At 41.0% G+C, this 20741-nt stretch overlaps 1 protein-coding gene across 5 annotated transcripts in view; it reads right to left on the bottom strand.

The window, feature by feature from the left end:
* Positions 1–1237: 1237 nt before the first annotated feature.
* Positions 1238–20741, bottom strand: part of esrp1 (epithelial splicing regulatory protein 1) — a 129455-nt gene continuing 109951 nt past the window's right edge. For 3 of the 5 annotated variants that reach the window (XM_078540779.1, XM_078540776.1, XM_078540775.1), the window contains exon 15: positions 1238–3206. In XM_078540779.1, coding sequence (XP_078396905.1) covers positions 3048–3206 — 159 coding nt within the window. In that variant the 3' untranslated portion in view covers positions 1238–3047. Of the gene's footprint in view, positions 3207–4913; positions 5041–20741 lie in introns of all 5 variants that reach the window. The other 2 variants (XM_078540778.1, XM_078540777.1) reach the window with 1 other exon arrangement.

Raw genomic sequence — 20741 nt, 5'->3', positions numbered from 1 at the left:
ACCTACCACATTATTTATGCATTCCCGAGAAACATGCTGTTTCCATGGTGGGCGGGCTCCGATTCGCCTGCTATGCCTCCACATTGCCGCTTCATCACACTAGACACCATGTTTAAAGTACCGTTGCGCTCAGTGCTTCTAGCCCAGGACTGCAGCAAAGAAGACATGGCCCCGAAAGGCAAGATGACTGCAGCTCTTGAGATGCCATGGAGACCTACTGTGATGTCCTCTACCCCGGCTCTGGCTGCAGGATGGGCAGCAACATTACCACTACGGCTTGGTAGGCGATGGCAGTGGTGATCAGTGCCAATGCTGCATAGAAGAGGTTGGGCATCCACTACTGATGGAGGATGAATGATCTTATCCGTGCAGCCAGGGTATGGCAACCATCTCAGCACTCTAAACTCACACACTCAAGCTCATCACACATTCACCGGCATCTCACTCACTGCCAGCTCAAGGGACATCACCACCCATTCTCACACACACACCTTACATGGCCTCATCTGCTCTGGACACTGCCTCCTCAGGCATCACCATCTTGAGGCCTTTTGCACAGATCAACGTGTCCCCCACACACTCACTGGGTTACCCTCCTTCCTCAGTGCAGCCCTCTTCCCTTGCCTGAGGCCACTTCTCTCCCTTTGCCAAGCAAGCCCTAGCCCTGCAACCATTGAAAAGCCACCACATATGGCTGATCTGGTAGACAGAAACCTGCCGTGAGCACCCCCCCCCCCCCCAAAAAGTGATGTGGTGTTGTCTGTGAAGCCTGGCACTGATGATTGTGAGTGCTGACCGAAGCAAGGTAAGCAAACCTTGAAGTCCCAAGTGAAGTGCAGCCCGCCAAGTGCATGTCGCTTATTTGCTCTTGTGAAACATGTGGGCTACATGGGCGGACGATCCAGCGGGGGGGGGAAATGATGATTCCAGCAGGCCGGCCTAATAATGATATGCTGATGTATTACAATGAGCTTCCTGATGTCCGATGGCGGAGAACGCGGCCCGCCATCGGCAGGCTGAGCAGATGATCGTGAACTGGTTTCACGCCATTGTGAAACTGATTGCACCATATTGTCCGCTCCCGCCACCGAAAACACCCGACGCCAGCGGGCATGGAAAATCCCAACAATTATTACATCCCCATGATCTGATTCAAGTCCAGTAACCTCACATTAAACTTAATTTGACTTCTAAGCCTACATTGATTAAAAATAGACCAGGAACCACTGGAAATATACTCAGTATTTTATTTAACACTGAATTTAATATACAAATGTACAGACAAATATATAATTGCCTGCTTATACAGTATTTCTTTAAAAAAAATCATTCCTTTGACATTTCATGGATTCAAACATTAGGATAACAGTTGCACATAATGTAACTCAGAATTGTCCTCAAGTATTGCACTCCTTGAGCTAACTCTTGCCACATAAAACGATATATCCTCCATTTTAGTGCTCACAGACATGAATCTCTAATATTTTATATCAAAGTTATCTGCTACAATCAAACTGGTAGTATTTGATTTACAATATTTTTATGTTATATTTAACAGTTAAAGCCTAGAGATTTATAAACTAACATGCATATACAGTTTGAGTCATTTGCAGATTTATCAGTTGAAATAATTATGTTTATCTTCTGTCTTTGGCCTGTTTGTCTGCACTGACACTAGTGTTCAGATTTGACAGTAACTAGGAATAATATTCCAGCTAAATAAGCGTGAACATTATTATATAAAATTTTGGCCACTATAGTCTAAAAACATAAAAGGCACACTGGAATTTTAGTCTATGCTTGATATTGATTATTTTAGGAGGCATACAGTTTGAATAGTGCTTGCCATGGTTGTAAACAATTTATACATATAAAATTTATATTTGTGATTTCCATTTTAATTAAAAGATACATTTGTGAACCTTAGTAAAGAAAGCAATAGTCTTTAGAGTAAATATTTTAAATGTTAAATAGCAGAATAAATAAACTCGCAACTGCAGAAAACCACAGAAAGGATTGGCATGGAATAGTGCTGTGTTACAGCAACAACTAACAGATGTGAGGTTCGTATGGCTCTTGGATTATAGTAATGATAAAGCAGTGTCTGATAAATGTCATCCAGTAGAATTATGATATTCAGGAAAGCATCCTGTACATGCATTATTGAAGCCAAGGAATCTTGTGCAGGTATGAAACAGCAATGATTTAAATAAATGAGCCTTTTTTAAAAAATGTGGAAGAACCCTGTACAAGTGTGATATCACAATAAGTGACAATGAAGAGGCTTTTACAGAAGTGTTAAAGTATTTTTATTAAAGTAGAAGTTCTCTGTACATTATTATGTTAATGTTTGATATAGATGAGTGCTGTTCAGATGTGTTACTATAATGAGTAACACAGAAGATTCCTATAAACGTATGTTATAGCAATTGCTGGCATGGAAGTTCCCTGTACAGGTGTGTTACACTAAATAAACAGCTCTTTGCAAGCAAGATATAGTAATGATTGGCATTGAAGATCCCTGTACAGGTGTGTAATGATTGGAGTGAAGATGACCTGTAAAAAAAAATTCATGTTACAATGAGTGGCATGAAGAAAGCCCTTGTTACAGTAATGGTTAGTGAAGAAGTGCTCTGTACAAGTGTATCACTGTAATGTTTGTCATGGAAGAGACCTGCATTGATGCGTTACAATAATGAGTGACGTGGATCAATGTTATATATGTCATCTCTTACAATGAAGATTGACGTGGAAAACCCTATGCACAAGTGTTACATTAGTATCCAAGTTTTAGTGTTCATATAAAAACTTGACCATTGCAGTTTGTGCTAATTAAACTAAATTACTATTTGATGATAACGTATACATTCTTTTAATGTCCAGCTTCACATATCCTCTAAGATAGAATGAAAATGGCATCATTCTCATTTTGTTAGTGGGATAGTTTATCTTAAGAAACATCTTCATTCTGAATTGTTATGGATGTTATTACTTTTGCATAAACATGCTTGTTACCTATGTTTCCATACTGAGTAACACAGAATATTTTACAACAAGTAAAGATCCACATAGCGACTGCCAATGTGTTGGTGGTTCTTCTCTACCACAGCTTGCTTGGCAGTGTCCAATGATGGGAATATCACAAAAGCATCGCCACTGGATTGTCCATACAAGTTGGACATGATCAGCACAGACTCAGGGGGAATCTGCATCAAGTAAATAAAAACAGTAATGTAATAACAGATAACTGGAGATATATCCCACAGCACCATGCTCCATTCCACAGATAAGACCCAGCACCAGGCAGGTTTCTTTTATTCAGATACTTGCAATTCCCATCACCTTATTTTGCTAATGTCCATATCGAAGTGTTGCTAACTTAGAACACATCAGTAAACCCTACTCTATTTCAAAGTGCTGCTGCACCTACGTTTCCATATGGATAAGTATCTGTAAGATATACAGAAAATCAACAATGGTGTTCCAGAATGAAACTCAAGTCATAGTCAGAAGATGAGAGAGAGAGAGAAAAACTCAAAACAGTTTTCACAGTCACATCCCCAAGACCAAGCTACGGCTTCAATCTTGCTGGCAATAATGGAGGCCTCTGTTAATGCTGCTCAATACCATCCCACAAAGAGAGCAGCCCAGTATGACTTACTCTCCCCTCGTTGAAGGAAATTGCCTGGTATCTTTTGCTGCTCCCTACTGTACCATGGATGAGATGAGGAATTCTCAATGTAGGAGATTGTGCATGGACCTGTGTCTTGTGATGCAGGCCAATGTCTCCTACAATAATCATAATTTTTGTAGTAACTGCTGTGATTGAACTATACATCTCACATTTAGAACCTCAAGTCTGAATTACATGAGAATATGCCAGAAAAGACTAACTAGATTACAAGGTCAGAAAAATATACAGATGAAAAAACACAGGTCTGCAACAAAATTACTTTTTTAAATTTAATGAGTATCAAGTAATGAAGACAGGGTGGGGAAGTAAACAAATGACTGCTGTATGTAGCATTTCTGTACTATATACTAGTACTGTACTTATTTTTATCTTAGACAGCTATTCTTTAAATAATGAAGACTTTTGCATGTCATATTGCTGATCCTAGAATACGGTTATGAGAAGCTGTTGAATGAAAGCAAGATTTGTCACTTATCTAGAGAGAGGCAAAAGGTGGGTAAGCTGCCTGTGCAATCTTGGAGCTGGCAAAGGTCTTGAAGCAATCCATTTGCCTACCTTTCAATCCAGTATTTGCAAAGATAGAGAGGACTTCTATTACATAAACTCTGGACATGCAAATCATTTTATAGCCAACAACTTCTGAAGTGTAGTCACTGTTGTAATGTTAGGGAAATGCAGCAGCCAATTTCCACTCAGCGAAGTCCCACTATCAGCAATCAGGTAATGACTATTTGATTTTGGTGATGTTGATTGAGGAATAAATATCAGAACACAGGGACAATTCCTCAGTTCTCCTTCAAGTAGTGTCCCAGGATACATTGACTTTATTTTAAAAAGGATTCTAACTTATTTTCCCACTACCTGTAAAATTGACCACACCCAATGTATGCAAGATTATTTTGCTGATGGTTTCCTTTTTATTCCTTTGCATTTTACTTCATAATGGCCAATATTAATTTAGGAACATCTAAAAGACATACTAAAAGCAAACTGTATACATTTTGAAACAGATACTTAGACACATGTCCTAAGGCAGTGCAGCAACGTAAATGTAGTTGAAAAACCTTAACCCCATAGAAATTGAAGAATAAAGCTGACATCTGATCCACAATGCTTTGCACACATGTACACCATCAGTTTTCCCAACACCACATGATTTGTGAAAGCATCCTTAATATAGGTCGAGTGACCCAGTTAGGTGGACATAGCACTTCCTTACCTGCCTTCTCTTACAAGAGGTCTAGCTCATGAGCCATTTAAATACAGACCCATTCTTTGGGATGTGTGAACACTGTCCTGGCTTGGTCATGCGCATGCACAAGTCCTTGGCATTCCTCAGCTGGATACTGATGCAAGGTTGAACATATATAAGAAATCTATTAAACTCACACCATCTCTGTCTCATCAAATAAAAAACACATGCTGTTTGATGTTGGCTCTTCGATTTCTTTCAAAAGTTTACCTTTAAGTTATACTTTAATTCTTAATTCCCAAACAGTGACTCGAGTGGAGATACAACATTAGGCAAGATGCCATTCAAAGTAGTTAACTGGTTTGACTTCTAAACAATATTCCATAACCCCATATTCTGCTGCTGTCGAGCACTCTGTCCAGAAGCTGAACATTGTAAAGTTACATAGTGAGGTTAAATTCATTCAAATAGCAGCCAAGACTTTGGATTTACATCTGTTGCACATTCTATTGCTTTCGTTTTTATACAGATATTATAGTTCCCCCGAATAATAAGCGACATTACTTACTTTGAGACAATTTCAAGATATGAAATGCACCCTCCAAAAACAAAAAGCACAAGTTTCTTAACTAGATTTTAAAAATGCATTCTTGGGATGTGGGCATCATGCTAAGGCCAGCATTTATCGCTCATCCCTAATCAGCATAAAATGGTGGTGAGCCATCATCTTGAGTTACTGGTGGTGGTTTGACACAACCAAGTAACTTGCTAGGCCACTTCAGAGAACATATAAGAACCAATCACACTGGTGTAGGGCTGGAGCCACACATAGGGCAGACCAGACCAGGCAAGCATAGTTAGTTTCCTTCCCTAAAGGACATTAGTGCATCAGTTGAGTTTTTATTAAAATCCAGTTGCTTAATGGTCACTTTTATTGATAATCCCCACACAATTTCCCCTAGTCCCTCTAGACTTCAGAGTCAGGTAAGTATTTTCTATAATACTTTTTTTTTGAGAGGAGCCTCTAGATCACTGGTTAAGCCATATGTAAACTGAAAGCAGCCAGTCCAGCAGTGTTCAGCGCAGCCCAACATTGGGGAGGAGTCATAGACCTCTTGCACATGCGAAGGATCTTAAAGCTATTTCAGGCACATATCCTGGATATCTTAATTAGGCATTTGCATCTGAGGCAGGCATGAAAAAGTCTCAACTGACCTCAGTTTAATAATATGGAGAAGGTGAAGGGGTCAGCAGGTAATGACAGAATAGTGGAGGAGGCTGTTTATTGAAACAGCAGCTCCTTTCCCTGCAGGCCAGAGCCACTGCCATGGAATTCCTAGCAACAACAATCGGAGGTGAGTAGTGCAAGGCCGTTCAGATAAGTATTGATTATTTGCAGCCTAAGATCCCATTATGACTAGAATATTTCAGCACTGCCAAGAGTTGAACAAACAGAACAGGCCACATAAATAAGGAATAAATGATAACTTTCAGATCATGGTGAATGAACAGATGTACAGAGAAATTTTGGCTTTTAAAAACCTAAGCAGCAAGTTGTCCTTACTTGAATACACTGAATAACATATGCATTTGCAATAAAAATCACTTTGTAGAAAAGTGCACACATTCCTGTTATTTGTAACAGTATAAATGACTGGTAAATCAGGAAGCACAGATTATAAGGTTGGGAGTGGAATTCCACAGGAAGGGTTTATTGTCATAGTAACAAGCTTCCTTAGCCAGGCATGTATTGTTATGCGTCATCTGTGAAAAATATCACAAGCTGCTACTGAAATTAACTATTCAATAGAAATATCATGTCCAATTGATTTGCATTTATATTGATCCTGAAAATTGATGGGAGAAAAAATGGAAAATAATGCACCTGGAGCATAGACATTTCTAGAATTCCTAGCATACAAAACAGGTTGATGTATGTAGGTGGGTGGAGGTGCATATGCAATGATACATAGAGCTATCCACATTGGGAGATGTTTTAAAATGGCATTTATGATTATAATAATCATATTTTTCGAACCAAATTGAGTGAATCTCCTCTCCCGAATGTGACTTAGAAAATCTAGCAAAATAACATCAGAATTGCACAGATTGGTCACACCCAGCTGAAAGAAGGAACACTGCAGGTGGACAGCCTAAAGTTTTCAGTGTTATGTTTACATACAAGAAAAACTTATCAATTGGATTTACCTCTCCTCAATATGGTGATGCTTACATAAGTACAGTTCAATAGGTCTTACCACCTTTGGATCAATTTTGCCCGATTTACCAGAATACATGCATGAGTGCAGACAGTCTATTTGCTGGGGACTGCAGAGGATCTCAGAGCTGAATATAATCCTATCCTTGCCAGACATTCCCACATAATAAATTCCAACACAGTCACTGAATAGCAGTCAGCAATTTGAAACGCTGGCAAGGTTTCCCTTCTAGCCTAAGAACATTTAAGACTTTTACTTTACACTCAGTGGACAGGAGGTGGATAAGTGAGCTTTAAAAAAAAAATGCCTTCTGAAGTTTTATGGAATTTTGTTTAGTTCATACAAGGTGCACCAAGAGGATTGTATTACTGGAAGTTAAGCATTCCTTCATCCATCAATTCAATTTTTGGTGTTCCAGATGAACAACCACAAAAGTAGTCATTGGTTAAATTTTGGAAAAGGCACATTTACGGCTAATCACAAGGCAGTAATTTCTTCAATGATATGGCAGTGTGCTCTGCAAAACAATGGCACTCTGAAGTTAAAAAACAAGGTATTTGGGGAAAAAAGTACATCAGGGCACAGTGCCCTGCCTTTAATGAATTAGCTTGAACAGGAACATATGACCTGGAACAACAACTAAGCTGCCCAGGCCAAACTGATTAACCTGTGTGAAAGACAAATTTGCTTAAGTTGAAGATGAAAAGGTAACCAATATTCTATCTTTTCCATGTTATATGTGTCTAAACTGCACCCTTAACCAGTAAACGTGGGTTTCATAGGGCTACTAATCAGTTGGCTGTTGAAGTTTATTATCTTCCAGCGCATGGCATCATCTGGCACAAGCACAGTTGAGAAAAATTAAAGTTTATAGTGATAACAATAGAAAATTAATCACTGTGTTTTCACGAGTGATTATTTTTAATTCCATACTTGCTGATACACATTTCATACCATGGAAAGGGCCAGAAGCAGAGTTTAATTTCACTTGAGTCAGGTGCTAATTTCTAATTGTTTGTAATTCTATTTGTAATTTCAAACTGCTTAATCTCCTGCATACAGATTCTCTCCTTCCCATAGCTGGTATGGGAGAGCAAACCAAAAAAATCTAACTCCATCACAACTGACTGTTCCAATGCCAGTAAGCACTCAGCTGTCAAAAGTGTATTTGCTGCTGTGTGAGACAGTTAATACATCCTAGAGAGGAAATGTGCCTCTTACAATAGGCATTCCACTTTGGGTTCTAGGTGAGACCACGTGAAAAGCTGGGGTCAGTGGGACTGATGCCCTGGGTGGTTTGATCAAATCGCTCCCCCTTTGTTCATTGAGATTTCAGGAATGAATAATTGTTGGGCTCCTCTGACATGGCTTCCCAAACACCTCAACATGAATGGCACCCCTTTCAACCCATAATGGCTGAGAAATGATCAGTCCTGAAAACAAAGCGAAATTCCAGACGCTGGATAGACATCTTTTGTTGACGTCACTGTGGTGAAGGAAGGTTACATGACTCAAGACTCTGGTCTTTTGAACAGTTTATTTCTGCGCTGTGCAACCAGTCTGCTGTTTAATATCCAACTGGCAGGCGACACAGAAGCAAGCTCTGTCCAGGTTGGACCACTGGTTCATCTAACCTGACACTATGGGAAGATTTTGTATCATCACCTACAGAACTGATGCCATCTCTGCATGCCTACTTCATCTTGTGACATTAACGCCACCTGAAAAAGCTAACCTTACAACACCAGTCACCAGCCAGCTGACCATCGAATGCCTACATGAAAGGCTTCCTTATTAGGCTCTGACTTTGGGACTCTGGAATTCACGTGAACCAATATATTCAGTTTTACTGTGGTCTTTGTACTGTGAACCTCCTTTTCTCTATCCCCCTTCACTGTGTGAATCCAGAATGGGAAATTGTGAACACTCCTTTTCGTGGGTTTTTGAATGTGCAAAAATGAGCTAACTTTGAGTTAATCCTAACTTGAGTTTGTTGTGGGGCTATTAGTAAAATTGGATCACACAAAAACTGAGGGCTTAAAAAAAAATGCCACCACTTATTCTTTAAAACAAACTAATTCAAAACATCCTCTGTCCACGGACAGGTGATGAGGAAAACAGTGCTGTTTGAACTGACCTCCTCCTGTCCATGGCAGAAATGAGAGAGATTTTGTATGAAGGTCTTTTCAAAAATTAAATACACAGCTGAATTTTTCCCAAAAATATTCAAGATAATTGTAAAATTGTAAGATTTTGTTCAGAGTATTCCTTTGACTAACAATCATGGCTATAGGAAGCCAGCTTTCTAACTGTTGTATTACTGGAATATTCAAGTTCAGAGAGCTCTAAGAGGTCCTTACTACTCCACAATTGTAATTATGATCATGCATGTGATTATTCTGCACAGATGAGGAGAGACTAAATTATATTGTTAGCAATACTGACACTGAGTTCCACTGAAAACAGAGTGCTAATGACATCAAGAAGATCTAGCTTTACTGGGTGTGACAGCGTGAGGAACACAATTACTTTTGAAAATACATGATCACTCAAATAGTAGATTAGTGACTGTTGGCATATTTTGGAAAAACTATGCAGTAAACCTTGCTGTCTGCCAAAGTCAGTCAGGGGCTCCACTCAAACTAATATTTTAGACCCTTCAGTTAGACCTGGATTTGCATATTTAAGTTTGTTTCCAATTATATTTGAATGTTGCTATAATATTTTATTGGCAGTCAGGGTCAGTGTAGTCATCAGACTCAGCAACCACTGCAATTCTTCTCCACTATGTACAATCTGTCAAACCTTTTCTAGAGGGAGTGGAGTTATTCTTTATGTAATATACTGGCAGGCATGGCTTGTAAAAAAGGCAGGTTTGAGCTAGATTTAAGAACCCTGTGGTACCAGCACTGGAAAGTTGAGACTGAATGGTGCTTCCTGTTGCCCTGTCCTAATGTGCCTCAACTGCCATGAAAGTTTTTGCAGTCGCACATCATAAAATAGCTAACCGAAGGAGGCTAATGCAGTCATTAAATGAGATGATACACAATCTACAACCAAAAGTCTATTAGCCGCTTGGATTAGATTTTCTTCCAGGTAAGTTCCTGCCTGAATACCATAAATTCAGTGATTCTGTGCTCTTAGCAGGAAGCAGTGCTTGAAAGCAACATTGGTTAGAGTAAAAATGACAACTGTATGGCACTGAATCTCCACCCTTAACTCCTGGGTGCAAGGGATCAATGAATTTACCATAATTTACGTAATTGTTACTAGATGAGCCTATGTGGCCTGGTGAATATGGGGAATGGGGGCCCTAATCAAATTGCACTGAAATCCACGTGCCTGGTTTAACACCTTAAAACAAATGACAGAGTGGCTAGCAAAATGCAGGTGGGAAGATGTTCTCTGGTTGAGGAGATGAAATCCATGGACATCTATGGACACTGGAAGGTTTGTCCTTGCGTGGCCGAGGGAAGGGATCGCTGGAGTGAGTCATGCTGTTGGGGATCAGTTTGGGATTTCTCAGAAGACAGACGGAAAGGACCTGTGACAGTCAGTGGCCATAATGACTCAGCAAAATGAGGAGAAGCAAGTCATTTGGAAGCAACTTTGGACTGGTTTCTGTAAACAGTACAATGCTGTGGAGAGCTCGGAGTTTGTGTGTTAAAATACTGGTAAGGGATTTTTTTTCTGCAGTTATGTGCATTAGTTGTCTAAGTAATGTTTAGTCTTGGTTGATTTTAGTTTGTTACACTAAAAGTTTTGAAACTTGAAATCTTGTCATGTGATCCTTTGAGTTGGCCACTGGGAATTCAAATTTCATTTTAAACGTTATTGGTTTCTAAAGTAACTATAACAAAGTGGGGGCTCTTGCGGGATATGAATCTAGAGGCTGGGAATAAGTACACTGCAATTTGCCAGTTTAAACAAACAAGATTTCACAGTTACTTTTGCTATATTCATTGAACAGTCGGCTTGGCTACATGTATTGCTCAGGCTTTTTGGAGTGAGAGGATCTATGAATGCTTTGCAACAATTAACAAAGGTTAATTTGAAGGTGGTGACAGAGAAATTACAAACAGATTTAAAAGTAGGAGTTAAAAGGGCAGATTGTTAAAGTATTAGCTCAACACCTGAACCTTGAGGGAGAGAAAAGTAATTCCAAAGCTGCAGGTCAAGTTTGCTAGGATTCAGTTGCAAATGAAACCTGCCTTCCACAGATGAATCTGTCCATGATAGTATTGGTAGGAGTGACCACAGGACAGTCCTTGTGGAGATAAAGATCCATCTTCACGTTGAGGATACCCTCCATTGTGTTGTGTGGCACTATCACTGTGCTAAATGGGATAGATTTTGAACAGATCTAGCAATTCAAATCTGGGCATCCCTGAGGCACTGTGGGCCATCAGCAGTAGCAGAATTGTACTCAACCACAATTTGTAACCTCATTGTCTGGCATATCCCCCACTCTGCCATTACCACTAAGCCAGGTTCAACACTGGTTCAGTGAAGACTGCAGGAGGGCATGCCAGGAGCAGCACTAGGGACACCTAAGAACAAGATGTCAACCTGGTGAAGCTACAACACAGGACTACTTGCATGCCAAACAGCAAGTGATAGGCAGAGCTAAGTGATCCTACAACCAACTGAGCAGATCCAAGCTCTGCAGTCTTGCCGCATCCAGTCGTGAATGGTGGTAGACAATGAAACAACTCATGGGAGGAGGCTGTTTCACAAATATCCCCATCCTTAAATGATGGGGGAGACCAGCACATCAGTGCAAAACATAAGGCTGAAGCATTCGCAACAATCTTCAGCCAGAAGTGCTGAGTGGATGATGCATCTCGCCTCCTCCGGGGGTCCCCAGCATCACATATGCCTGTCTTCAGCCAATTCGATTTACTCCACGTGATATCAAGAAATGGCTGAAGGCACTGGATGCTGCAAAGGCTATGGGCCCTGACAATATTCCAGCAATAGTACTGAAGACTTGCGTTCCAGAACTTACCGCGCCCCTAGCCAAGCTGTTCCAGTACAGCTACAACACTCGCATCTACCCAGCAATGTGGTAAATTGTCCAGGTGTGTACTGCACACAAAAGGCAGGGCACATCCAACCCGGCCGATTAACGCTCCATCAGTCCACTCTCAATATTTAGTAAGGTTATGGAAGGGGTCATCAACAGTAGTATCAAGCAATAACCTGCTCACTGACGCTCAGTTTGGGTTCTGCCATGGTCATTCAGCTTCTGACCTCATTACAGCCTTGATTCAAACATGAACTAAACAGCTCAACTCCAGAGATGAGGTGACTGTGACTGCCCTCGACATCAAGTCAGCGCTTGTCAGAGTGTGGCATCAAGGAGCCCTAGCAAAACTGGAGTCAATGGGAATCAGGGGAAAACTTTCCACTGGTAGGAGAAAGATGGTTGTAGTTTTTGTAGGTTAATCATCTCATTTCCAGGACATCACTGCAGGAGTTCCTTAGGGTAGTGTCCTTGGCCCAACCATCTTCTGCTGCTTCATCATTGACCTTCCTTCCATCATAAGGTCAGAAGTGGGGATGTTCGCTGATGATTGTACAATTTTCAGCACCATTCGCGACGTCTCAAATACTGAAGCAGTCCATGTCCAAATGCAGCAAGGCCTGGACAATATCCAGGCTTGGGTTTCAAGTGGCAAGTAACATTCACGCCACACAAGTACCAGGCAATGACCATCTCCAACAAGAGAGAACCTAACCATCGCCCCATGACATTCAGTGGCATTAGCATCACTGAATCCCCCACTATCAACATCCTGGGGGTTACCATTGACCAGGAACTGGACTGGACTAGCCATATAAATACAGTGGTTACAAGAGCAGGTCGGAGGCTAGGAATCCTGCAGCGAGTAACTCTCCTCTTGATTCCCCAAAGCCTGTCCACCATCTAAAAGTCAGGAGTATGATGGAATACTCTCCAATTGCCTATGAGTGCAGCTCCCACAACACTCAAGAAGCTTGCCACCATCCAGGACAAAGCTGACCACTTGATTGGCACCCCATCCACAAGCATCCACTTCCTCCACCACGAATGCACAGTGGCAACAGAATGTACCATCTACAAGTTGCACTGCAGAAACTCATCAAGCCTCCTCAGACAGCACCTTCCAAACCCACGACCGCTACCATCTAGAAGGACAAGGGCAGCAGACACTTGGGAACACCACCACCTGGAAGTTCCCATTCAAGCCACTCACCATCCTGACTTGGAAATACATCACCATTCCTTCACTGTCGCTGGGTCAAAATCCTGGAACTCCCTCTCTAACAGCACTGTGGGTGTACCTACATCACATGAACTGCAACGGTCAAGGAAGCAGCTCACTACCACCTTCTTAAGGGCTATTAGGGATGGGCAATAAAAGCTGGCCTAGCCCGTGATGCCCACAACCCGTAAATGAATTTAAAAAGTGAAACGACTGGAATTCGAAAAAAAGAAATGAAAAAAAGCTTGGGGCAGAATTTTACGTCCCATGGACAGGCTTGCGCCCGACCCGATTGGGTGTAAAATTGCACGAGGTGATGTCAGGCGAGTGTCCCAATGTCATTGCGCATTCGCGCAATATTTCGCTCGGCAGGCATACACAAAAGTCGGAAGGTGCCCGGTGACAATTAAGTCGGCAATTAAACCCATTAATAGCACAATTGTCTGTGATTTTTCGATGCCCTTCTAGCCTTATGGTTGGCAGACAGGCGAATTGGCCAGACGGCCTTTACATTTTTCATCAAACCTCATCGAAAGGTGGGATGAAATTTCGGTTAGGAATTATTATAATAAAAATAAAGATCTGGGGACAGCATTTTTATGAGATATGCCTCAGATGCTTGATTGCGATGCATGAACATTTTTTGCAGCTTTATTTCATTATTTGCAGGTCTGCAGCTCCCCGAGGCAGCTGTCTGCCTTCAGGGAGCTCTCTCGCAGCGCTCACTCGCGCCCGCAGTTGTATCGTTGCCTGCCCCCACCCCATGAGCGCTGACCTTTTCAGCACGTCTTTCACGCTGGCTGGCCAATTAACAATTGGGGGCCGATCATGGTCGGAGGCCCGTTTCCTGGCCGCTCCCGGGCCCACCAATTGCACGCGCCCAACAACCGAAAAATTCGGGCCTTGAATTCCAAAGGGAAATATAGGGAAAAGATAAAAAAGTGAAATGCAAAAACCTGAACTTGTATTCAAATAGCAGGAAAACCTAGAGTTCCAAAGAGAAAAAGAAACAGAAAAGGAAAAATTAGAAAGTGAAGAGCTTGAAATCCAGAGAAAAAAAGTGAGGAAATTTGATTCCGGCAAAGAAAAGGTTAGATTACATGAGCAGGGAATGGCAAGAAAGCTTGATGATGACTCAAATTTAACACCTGGTTTTGATTTGACAAATATTTACCTGGTGCCCAAGTTCAGTGAGGAAAGAATTGAAATGTATTTTGTGTCGCTGAGAAAATTGCTGCAATGTTGCAACAGCTACAAGGAAGTTGGATGGTTTTATTGCAAGGTGTGTTTGTGGGGAAAGCATTAGATGTATACTCATCTCTTTCAGATATACTGTACAGTCTAGTGATTGTGAAGACTGCTGTTCTCAATGCTTGAGTTAGTTCTGGAAACTTATAGGCAAAAGTTTAGAAATTTAAGAAACAGGATCAGACTTTTGTGGAATTTGCTAAAGCAAAAGGAAATTATATTTGATAGGTGGTACAGATCAATGAAAATTGAACAAGATTTTGAAAACCTTAAAGAGGTAATGCTTACAGAAGAATTTAAAAATAGTATCCTTTAGGAATCAGGTCCCACATAGGGGACCATAAAGTTTCCTAGATAAAGGCAGCTGCAATATTGGATGATTATGAATTATTTCACAAACATGTGACTAGTAGCAGATTTTTGTTTGCAAACCATACAGAAGCTGGAGACATAGATCAGATAGCAGACTGTAAAAGCTTCTACAGGTACTGAATCTCAATGCGGGTTTAGGCCATCAAGAGGCATGGCCAACATGATTTTTACAGCTCGCCAACGACAGGAAAAGTGTTGTGAACAACATCCACCTCCCTACATAGCGTTTTCTGACTTAACAAAGGCCTTCGACTCTAAATCATGAGGCACTCTGGAAGATTCTGACGTATGGATGTCCTCAAATTGATTACCATCCTCCCCTAATTCATTATGAGTGGTGATCCTTAACAAAGGATGCATTACAGACCCTTTTGAGGTTAAAACAGGAGTTAAACAAGGTTGCGTCATGGCTCGAAATCTTTTTTTGATCTTCCTTGTTGCAATGCTCCATCTGACTAGAGAGAAGCTCCCTGTTGGTGTGCAGCTTATTTATCGAATGGATGGTAAATTATTTAATCTCAGACAACGCTGATCAAAAATTAAGATCATCCCGACCTGTGTTGGAAACGGATCACCAGAGAATTGTCAACATATTTACTGAGGCATGTGAGAAGGTATGACTTACACTCAACATTCAGAAGACCAAACTCCTCCATCAGCACATTCCAGCCCCATTGATTAGGTTTCATGATGAGTGCCTGGAAAATGTGAACAATTCCAGTACCTTGTAAGTTCTCTTTCACACTGACAGGCTGACATTGACGAAGAAATCCAGCATCACCTAAAATCTGCTGGTGCAGCCTTTGGCCACCTGAGAAAGTGGGTGTTTGAAGATCGTGACATCAAAACTGAAATCAAGCATTGTGGTTGTGATCCCTTCCTTACTGTTCGGGGCCAAAACATGGACAACATATAGAAGACACCTAAAAGCACTGGAGTCATACCATCAATGCTGCCTGTGGAAGATCTTGCGTATTAAGTGGGAGGACAGATGCACCAACATCAGTGTACTCTCACAAACAGGCACCACAAGCACTGAGGCAATGGTCATCACCATCAGTAAGGGTTGGTCATATAGTTCGGATATCAGATATCAGGCTCCCAAAGCAGGTGGTCTTCTCCCAGCTCAGTCAGGGCAGACGCACCAGAGGAAGACAGAACATACAAACAGACAAAATAGGAGAAGTAGACCATTTGGCCCCTTGAACCTGCTCCGCCATTCAATAAGATCATGCTGATTTGTTTGTATTTTGAATTCTACATTCCCATCTACCCCGGATAATCTTTGATTCCCTTGCCTAACAAGAATCCATCTAATTTGAAGAAGCGCTTCAAGGCCAATATGAAGAAGTGAAACATTGACTTCAACTTCTGGGAGACCATCGTCGAACCAGATGGTGGCAGACTGTAGGGGAAGGATCCCAGCATTTTGAGACCCAATGACGACAAAAAGAAGAGGAAAAGCGAAAGCAGTGAAATGAACACCCCACGACCTGAACTGAGAACACAACCAGGCATCCCACATGACAACAAATACCCTAACCTGTCAATGTCTGCAGATCTTGAATTGGTCTCATCAGCCATTTTCAGACTCATGGAAGACAATCATCCTTGCTGGTGAGGGATGGTCAATAATAACAATATTGGAGGTTGTTTAACCGCTGTGTTGCGTAAAGTTAATTTAAAATGCGGTTTAATTTCCAGTATTATAGCTGTGGGGGTATTGTGTCTAAATTAACTAAAAGATGTTAATTTTATATTAGGAAATGATTTGGCTGCAGGTAAGGTATTGCTAACTCCAGTGGTTCCAGAAAAGACCAATAAAAGCTGTTAAAACTGAAAATGTACAAGGGAAATCAAATGATGTACAGAAATCCATTACTTTATGTAATCCTGCTGTGGATATTACTGTTTCAACTAAAGGTGTGTCTGAAGAGTGAAAAGCTCAGACTGCTGATGGTAAAGACTGTAAACATAGGGTTAATGGCAGTTGGAATCAAGTTGAAGCTGCCTGAATTAAACATAATGTAGAATGTGAGCAAGAGGTGTCAAAGCAGATAGCAGCAGTCCTCCAAGTTAATGGTGAAACAAAGGAAAGCATTGCTTTGACACAGAAAGACTCAGCTACAAACAAACATACCACCATGGAGCTGTAGGAGGATTTGTGTTCTTGAACGTAAATTAAAACTTTAAAATGATGAAGCGTGAGAGGGGAGGTCTCGGAGACAGACAGCAGCACCTAAAGGAGTTATCCAATCCGTGGCTCCAAAATGAACCAACTGCTTTCTGAGAAAAATCAAAGCACAAGATCACAGAAAAACAGGTAGTTGATTGGTTGGTGAACATTTTTCTCATTTATCTTTCAAAACTCAGGTAATTTTAACAATTGTAAGGTTTTATTACTATTGATAAGGTTTACTCATAGTAGTAAAGCTCATTAGGTTGGCTGGTGAGTGTTTTCTATTTATCTAAACTAGGGAATTTCATTCGGGGCAAGTGGAACATATATTGCAATAACAATATAAAGCATAGGCAGGAGTAGAGACATTAATTAAAACATAATCAGTAAAATAATTAATTAAATGCCATAAAGATGGCAGGCCATTAAAGTTGAGGGAGTTAATAGGAATGTAGTGGTAGTATGGGACAATATAGTCAGTGGGGTAGACAAAGTTCTCTGCAGCAGAAAGCGCGAGTCCAAACAGTTGTGTTGCCTGTCTGGTGTCAGGGTTCGGCAAATCTGCTCTGGGCTGGAGAGGAACTTGCAGTGGGAGGGGTGGGATCCAATTGTCGTGATCCACGTAGGTGGTAGCTAATTTTGCCAATTACATCAAGATAGGTATGAAACTAAGTTGTCAAGATGAGTTAGAGAGTCTGCAAAGGGATATAGATAAGTTAAGTGACTGGGCAAAAATTTGGCAGATGATAGAGTTTAAAGTGGGAAATATCCACTTTGGCAGGAGGAATAGAAAAGCAGCATACTATTTAAATGGAGAGAGATTGCAGAGCTGTGTAGAGACATCTGGGTGTCCTGGTACATGAATGACAAAATGTTAGTATGCAGGTACAGCAAGTGATTAGGAAAGCAAATTGAATGTTGGCATGTATTGCAAGGGGAACGGAAAATAAAAGTAGTGAAGTCCTACTGCAGCTGCGCAGGGCCTTGTTGAGACCACATCTGAAGTACTGTGTACAGTTTTGGTCTCCTTATTTGAAAATCGATATAATTGCATTAGAAGCAGTTCAGAGAAGGTTCACTCAACTCATTCCTGGGATGAAGAGCTCCTCTTGTGAAGAAAGGTTGGACAGGTTGGGCCTATACTCACTGGAATTTAGAAGAAGTGATCTTATTGAAACATATATGATCCTGAGAGGACTTGACAGGGTCGATAGTGAGATGATATTTCCTCTTGTTGGGGGCGACTAGAACTACGGGACACAGTTTAAGAATAAGAGGTCTTCCTTTTAAGACGGAGATGAGGAATTTTTTTTTCTCTTAACGGGTTGTTAGGATGTAAAATTCTCTTCCTCAGAAAGCAGGTCTGATTCATTGAATTTGTTCAAGGCTGAGTTAAATAGATTTTTGATAGACAAGAGGGTTATGGAGGGGCAGACAGGCAAGTGGAGTTGAGACCACAATCAGATTTTACCGATTGGAGGAGCAGGCTCGAAGGGCTGATTGGTCTACTCCTGCTCCTAAGTCCTATGTTTCTAAGCACTAATGACATAGGTAGGAAAGAGGCTCTGGTTAGAGAGTATGAGCAGCTAGGGACTAAATTAAAAAGCAGAACTTCAAAAGGTAATACTCTCTGGATTAATCAAATTAGGGTAGGGTAACTAAGATGAGTGTGTTAAATGAGTGGCTCAAAGATTGTTGTGGGAGAAATGCGTTTCAATTCATGGGGCACTGGCACAGTATTGGGGAAAGTGAGAGCTGTACCATTGGGACGGTCTTCATTTGAACTGCGCTGGGATGAGTGTTCTGGTGAGTCATATAACCAGGACGGTAGAGAGGGCATTAAACTAAATAGTGGGGGTAAGGGATTAAGTGAGGATGTGATAAATTAAAGGGAGAGGATAAGACAAGACAGCAAGGTAGGGATCAGGGAATTGATAAGCTGAGTGTGGCAGGAAGGGATAGGGCACATAAACTTTTAAAAGTACGGCAGCAGATAAGGCTAGAGGTTGTGAATATAATAAAAAAATACAGAATTAAAGGCATAATATCTGAATGCACACAGCATTCGCAACAAGGTAGATGAATTGACAGCACACATATGGAAGTAACAGCTATGAACTAATTGCCATTATGGAGGCATGGCTGCAGGATGACCAAGGCTGGGAACTGAATGTTCAAGTGCATTCGATAAGGAAGGATAGGCAAAAAGGAAAAGTGAGGTAGCACTGTTAATAATGGAGGAGGTCAGTTCACTAGTGAGAGAGGATCTTAGATCAGAAGATCAAGATGCAGAATCAGTTTGGATGGAGCTAAGAAACAACAAAGGGCAAAAAATATTGGTGGGATTTATTTATAGACTTATTTATAAATTGTATAGATTTATTTATAAATTGTAGGAGGTAATGTAGGGCAAAGTATGAATCAGGAAATTAGAGGTGCATGCAACAAGGGTAATAAAGTAATCATGGGGACTTCAATCGACATATACACTGGGTAAAACTAATTGGCACTAATGCTATGGAGGATGAATTCCTGGAATGTATGAGATTGTTTTCTAGAACAGTATGTCAAGGTACCAACTAGAGAATGGACCAAAAATAAAAATAAAAATAGCTGGAAAAACTCAGCAGGCCTGACAGCATTTGCGGAGGGGAATACAGTTAACGTTCCGAGTCCGTATGACTCTTCATCAGAACTGAGGAAATATAGAAATGAGGTGAAATATAAGCTGGTTGAGGGGTGTGGGAGAGGTAGAGCTGGATAGAGGGCCAGTGATAGGTGGAGGCAAAGAAGAGATTGCCAAAGATGTCATAGACAAAAGGACAAAGGGGTGTTGATGGTGGTGATATTGGCTAAGGAATGTGCTAATGATGACATTAAGGATAGAAAGCAGGACAAGCAAGTGACAGATAGCCCTAGTGGGGATGGGGTGGGGGGAAGGGATCGAAACAGGCTAAAAGGTGGAGATGAAATAATGGATGGAAATACATTTTAAAATAATGGAAATGGGTGGGAAAAGAATATATTTTAAAAAATTATTGGAAAAAGGGGGATCAGAAAGGGGGTGGGGATGGAGGAGAGAGTTCATGATCTGAAGTTGTTGAACTCAATGTTAAGTCCGGCAGGCTGTAAAGTGCCTAGTTGGAAGATGAGGTGCTGTTCCTCCAGTTTGTGTAGAGAATGGACCATTCTAGATCCAGAATAGTTCAATGAGAAAGGGCAAAGAAATAATCTCGTTGTAAAGGAGCCTTTAGAATAGAGTGACCATAATATGATGGAATTTTACATTAAGTTTAAAAGCAACATAGTTCAATCCCAAACTGGGCTCTTAAATCTAAACAAAGGAAATTATGAAGGTATGATGGGAAAATTGGCTGTGGTAGATTGGGAAACTACATCAAAAGATATGATGGTGGACAGGCAATGGCTAGCATTTAAAGAATTAATACATAGTTTACATAAATATACATTCCTTTGAGGCACAAAAACCCAACAGCAAAGGTGCTCCAACCATGGCTTGAGGGTGTATTGAAAGGAAGAGGCTTATAAAGTTGCCAAAAAAGTAGCAAGCCTGAGGCCTGGGAGCATT

This window comes from Cetorhinus maximus, chromosome 4, assembly GCF_964194155.1.
Source record: "Cetorhinus maximus chromosome 4, sCetMax3.hap1.1, whole genome shotgun sequence".
NCBI lineage: Eukaryota > Metazoa > Chordata > Chondrichthyes > Lamniformes > Cetorhinidae > Cetorhinus > Cetorhinus maximus.
Note: the sequence above shows the minus strand (reverse complement) of the source record. Positions and strands in the feature narration are given on the sequence as shown.